Source organism: Tupaia chinensis, unplaced genomic scaffold (genome assembly GCF_000334495.1).
Source record: "Tupaia chinensis unplaced genomic scaffold, TupChi_1.0 Scaffold149964_2, whole genome shotgun sequence".
NCBI lineage: Eukaryota > Metazoa > Chordata > Mammalia > Scandentia > Tupaiidae > Tupaia > Tupaia belangeri.
This window is the reverse complement of record NW_006209806.1, coordinates 1,907,498-1,912,603: the sequence shown is the minus strand read 5'-3', so window position 1 is coordinate 1,912,603 and position 5,106 is coordinate 1,907,498. Positions and strand designations below refer to the sequence as shown.

The window sequence follows — 5,106 nt, the reverse complement described above, 5'->3', positions numbered from 1 at the left end:
GGACCCCTGCAGCCGCAGCTGGTAGTCCATCTGCGCGTCCAGGTCCTGCAGCGACGGCAGCGCCGGGCTGTGCGGGTGGCTGTGGTACCAGCCCACCAGGGACAGGCCCCGCAGGAACAGGCTCTGGTGGATCTGCGGAGAGGCGGGCTCGGGGGCGGGGCCGGTGGGCGGGGCGGCCTGCAGAGCTCAGCCTGTGGAGCCTCAGTGGGAGTGGGGGGTACACCCTGCTGCCCTTGCCCTAACCCTCACCCTGACCCTAACCGAGCTGCCAAGCAAGAGCAAGACATCCCTCTTCCAGGCCGGCAGGTGGTGTGGTGGTTAAGGCACTGGACTCCCACATGGCTGACCACGGTTCAGGTCCCAGACCTGGTGGCTTGCTTTCTCACTTTCCCTTTTTCTCTCTCTCTCTCTGGGAAGGGCACGTACCCTTTAACAAATTGAATAATAATTGGGACCAGCAGGAGGAATGATGGTTAGGGCGCTGGACACTCCCACACGGCTGACCATGGTTTGAGTCCTGGACCTGGTGACTTGCTTTCCTCACTTTCCCTCCCTTCTTCTGTGTGTGTGTCCAAATTAAAATAAATGAATAAATGAAATTAAATAAATAATTCTTTTTTAAAAGATTAAATAATAATAGAACAAAATTAAATAAATAACTATTTCTCTTTTTTGGAAAATTTTTTGCCATGGGGTGTGTGTGCTCGCCAGAAAGACAAAGAGACAGAAAGCAAGAAATCACCCCCAGGGGGGATGGCCACGCCGCAATCCCTTCTCCTCCATTCTCCTCTCGGGGTCTTGGGCACACACACACACACACCTGGTGTCGAGTTTAAGCCACCAGGTCTGGGACTCGAACTGCGGTTGACTACATGGGAGTCCAGGGATGTAACCATTCCACCATCCACTGTTCCCCAATAAATAAATATTTCTAAAAGTCTTAAAACTAAAAGTGGGGCCAGCTGGTGGCGTGGTGGTTGAAGCACTGGACTCCCATGTGGCCGACCACAGTTCGAGTCCCGGACCTGATGGCTCACTTCTCACTTTCTCTGTATCTGTCTCTCTGGTGAAAATTAAAAATAATAATAAAAAAGACAGTCCCTTTTCACAGCCGTGTCCCCAGTTCACAGGGCAGTGCCTGGCACACCAGAGACAGGAAGACGTGTGTCCCAGTGGCTGGCCAGTTAGCACCTGCTCACGGGGCCCCAGGACACTGGAGGGACGGCGACGGGGACACAGCTGGGGACATGCTGGGCACCGCACGCAACACCAGGCCTGACAGCACCTGGGCACATTAACTCGGGGCCAGGTGCCCAGCACAGCACGCCGACGCCCCTGGGGGAAGGGGCTGGCGGGCTTGCCAGACGGCGTGGCCCAGAGCAGCGTTCTGCACGACGGGGTCCAGGGCGGGTCGGCCACAGCACGAGGACTGCTGCCCCTCCTCAGAAAGCCACCCCGGACAGCCGCTCACCTCCTCCTCCACGGTGGCCGCGGTGTCGGCGTCGCCCAGCCGGCTGCGGCAGGGGAAGGCCCTCAGCACCGTCAGCACTGCAGGGGGCAGAGGCGTTGGCGTCCACCCGGCCACCAGCACCCCCCCGGCCCCGGGTACCCACTCTGGCTGCTCATGTCCCAGCGGCCTCCCAGGTAGCCCACGACTTCGCTCCGGGTCAGGTGGCTGTGGAAGTCCTGGGGAGGGAGCAGAGGCGGTGGCCCCAGCCCCACCCTGGCCCCGCGCGTGGCAAAGGGCAGCAGACAAGGCCCCCACTGCCCCGGGGCTCCCTCCAGGCTGGGCCCCCACCCCGGCAGAGGGGAGGCCTGGGCACACACCAGCAGGAAGAGGACGTTGCTGGAGACCGCCACGTTGAACGGCTGGAACTTGTTGATGGCGGCGAAGGACGTCACTTCTACCAGGGTGCGGGGGTTCCTGCAGGGCCGAGGTCCCCACAGCCTCAGCAAGCCCAGGGCCCTCCCCGGCCCCGCCCTCACCCTCCCTGCCTGGCCTGCAGGGTGGGGTCTGACCTGGCGGAGTCACGGCCACCCAGCGTGCAGTAGCGGACGGGCACCCGGGCCTTCTCCCCGCGCTGCCCCGGGGCCGCGGCCTCTGCGGAGGGGGACAGCGTCAGCCCCACGGCCAAACCCGGGACCACACAGGGGCAGCCCCAGCAAGAGGGAGCCTTGAAAGCCAGGGGGCGACACCGAGCAGTCAGGCAGCAAGGGGGCAGATCAGACACATTAAAAGGGGTGGCAGCAGGTGGCATAGCGGTGACGTCACTGGACTCCCACGTAGTCAACTGCGGTTTAAAACCTGGACCTGTTGGCTTGCGCTTTTACTTTTGCTCTCTGTCTTTCTCTCTCTCTCATTCTGTCCCTCTCTGGTCAAATTAAAAAATAAAGTAAAAATATGGGGCTGGCAAGTGGCATGGTGGTTAAAGGCACTGGATTCCCATGTGGCTGACTGCAGTTCGAGTCCTGGAACTGGAGTTTGCTTTCTCGCTTTCCCTTCCTCTCTCCATGTCTCTCTCTGGTCAAATTTTTAATTTATAACAAATGGAATTAAATATATTCATAAATAATTCTTTAAAATTTTCAAAATAAAGTTAAATAAAATAATACTTTAAAAAAAATGGGACCAGCAGTTGGCATACTGGCTATGTCTCTGGGCTCCCATGTAGTCGACAGCAGTTCAAGTCCTGGACCTAGAGGCTTAAACTCATGCCGGGTGCGTGTGCGTGTGTGCCCAAGATCCGGAGAGGACAATGGAGGAGAAGGGATTGCGGCGTGGTCATCCCCCCTGGGGGTGATTTCTCACTTTCTGTCTCTCTCTGTCTTTCTGGTGAGCACTCGTGCCCTATAGCAAAAACCGCTCCAAAAAAAAAAATTAAAATTAAAGATTAAGAAAAGAACAGAAGTGGACCGAGGAGCCACGAAGCCCAGCATGAGCACCGACATTCAGGCAGGGAGCCTGCAGGTGCTCTGGGGAACTGGGGAAAGGCCTGCTCTGCCCTCTCCCGCCCACCAGCCCCCTCACCCTGGTGCGCAGGTTCCAGGGCGCCCTTCCCCGGGGGTCTCCGGCTCTTGTCCTCTGCCGAGACTCCTCCCAGCACCTCCTCCTCCTCTTCCTCCATCAGCAGCTCCTCCTCCTCCCCTTCGCTGGCCGGGCTCTGGCGGCATAGGGGCGGGGACAGCGGCAGGACCCTCACCTGGGTGTCCCCTGCATTCCCACCAAGTCTCGCCCAGACCTGCAGCTGGCCCAGCCCTAGGTGCCACTGCCCATGCTGACCGCTAGAGGGCAGGAGTGAGCCGAGACGGGCCTGCTGGGCGCAGCCGGGGCTGTCTCAGACCCAGTCTCCACCTGCGTCCCTTACATGCGGGGGACTTGGATAAGCGCCCTAACCTCTCTGAGCTGGGTCTGTAAAACCGCATGATGACCTCCAGACCCTTGGGATGGCGGGGAAATGAGAATGGCACAGAGCATTGGGCCCGCCCTGCAAGCTAGCGCTTTGCAAGGTTATTTTAGCTTCTCTTAATAACTGTTCCCCACCGGCAGGTGGTGTGGTGGTCAAGGGATCTGGACTCCCATCCGGTTGACTGCGGTTCAAGTCCCAGACCTGGTGGCTTACTTTTTCACTTTCCCTCTCTCTCTTTCTGTCCCTCTCTGGTCAAACTTAAATAATAAATAAATGTTAAAGTAATTCTTTGAAACAAAATTAAAAATTAAAACCTCTCCCCTGTGACCAGCAGATGGAATAATGGTTACGTTGCTAGACTCCTACGTAGTTGACTCTGGTTTGAGTCCCAGACCCAGCAGCTTCAAACTCACTCATGCATGCATGCCCAAGATCCCAAGAGGACAATGGAAGAGATGGGATTGTGATGTGGCCATCCCTCCTAGGGGGGGGATTTCTCACTTTCTGTCTCTCTGTCTCTGTCTCTCTGGCAAGCACATGCGCCCTATAGCAAAAATCTTTCTTAAAACAAATAAATAACCACTCTCTCTAGCTCCCAATTGCCGTTGCCAAGGTAACCTCTCCGGGTCCAGACCTGGCGGTCAGCCTCGTCCCTGTGCTCACACTGTCAGCGGTGGCTGCCCCAGCCAATCCCCGCTCCTGGGAGCACGCCTGTCACCTCAGCCCGTACTGGCCTGGCTTCCCTCCCACTCTGAGACCCACCACCCCGGGAATCCCTGTCTCCCTTGCTGGCCCAGGGCTGCGTCCCCTCCTTGTCCTTCCATCCACAGCCCTCCTGGTGGCCTTGTCCACTGCTGGGATTTTAAACCCGTCTACACCGACAGTACCCACGTCCCGGCTAAACTCAGGGCTCTGTACCTCGTCGGTGGCGGCCGCGGGCAGGTGGAGCTGGTGCCTCCGGAGCCATTCGGCCTTGTACTTGTCCAGCTTCTGGCCCTTGTACTTGACCGAGGCCCAGCCGCAGCCCGACTTCTTGACGGGGTTCACCAGCTTCTTGCAGTGGGTGGCCCAGGCGCTGGGGGAGTTGAAGACCTGCCCAGTTTCCTGCCACACGATCCGGCCATCCGGCTGCAGGTCCCCGGTGAACTTCTTCCCCTGCAGCGGCAGTGGGCTGGCTGGGGTCCCACCAGGCCCCCTCTTCCCAGAAGTCCTCCCTGCCTGCCCACTCGCGTGCAACCCATGACCTATAGCAAAACTGGCCGGTACATGTGTGCACGCCCAGCGGGACTGCGAGCCCCCTCCAGGCGGGTCCCTGGGGACGGCGCTCACGATGTCCCAGCCCCACAGCGCTGACCCTCACACCACTGTCCCACGGGGGAGAGGAACTTCCATTTTACAGACGGGCAGGAGGTGGTGGCCGCCCCGCTGACCCCGGGCAGGTGGGCCCCTGAGCTCCGTTTCTCCTATGTGAATGGCCCAGAGGGAGGGTCCCCTCCCCGCACCGGGCTCGCCCTGCGGAAGGGCGCTTGGCCTCAGTCTCCCTCCGTGGAGGCCGGGATGCCGGGATGCCGGGCGGGAGCTCACCAGGTAGTAGATGGACAGGACCCCGGCGCCCGGCTCCAGCAGCGCGTCTTTCAGCAGCACCCGCAGCGTGACCGCGCGCCGGGTCAGCGCGCCCCCTGGCCCGCCCCAGACCCCC

The 5,106-nt window shown here is 59.5% G+C and overlaps 1 protein-coding gene across 1 annotated transcript in view; it reads right to left on the bottom strand.

Moving 5' to 3' along the window:
* The window catches only part of MPND (MPN domain containing), a gene marked incomplete at its 5' end in the record, with an annotated part of 7,226 nt that extends 2,120 nt beyond the window's left edge, over window positions 1–5,106 (bottom strand). The window contains 8 exon segments of the mRNA XM_027769572.1: window positions 1–132; window positions 1,472–1,548; window positions 1,614–1,686; window positions 1,828–1,924; window positions 2,020–2,101; window positions 3,029–3,161; window positions 4,326–4,562; window positions 4,992–5,106. Coding sequence (XP_027625373.1) covers window positions 1–132; window positions 1,472–1,548; window positions 1,614–1,686; window positions 1,828–1,924; window positions 2,020–2,101; window positions 3,029–3,161; window positions 4,326–4,562; window positions 4,992–5,106 — 946 coding nt within the window.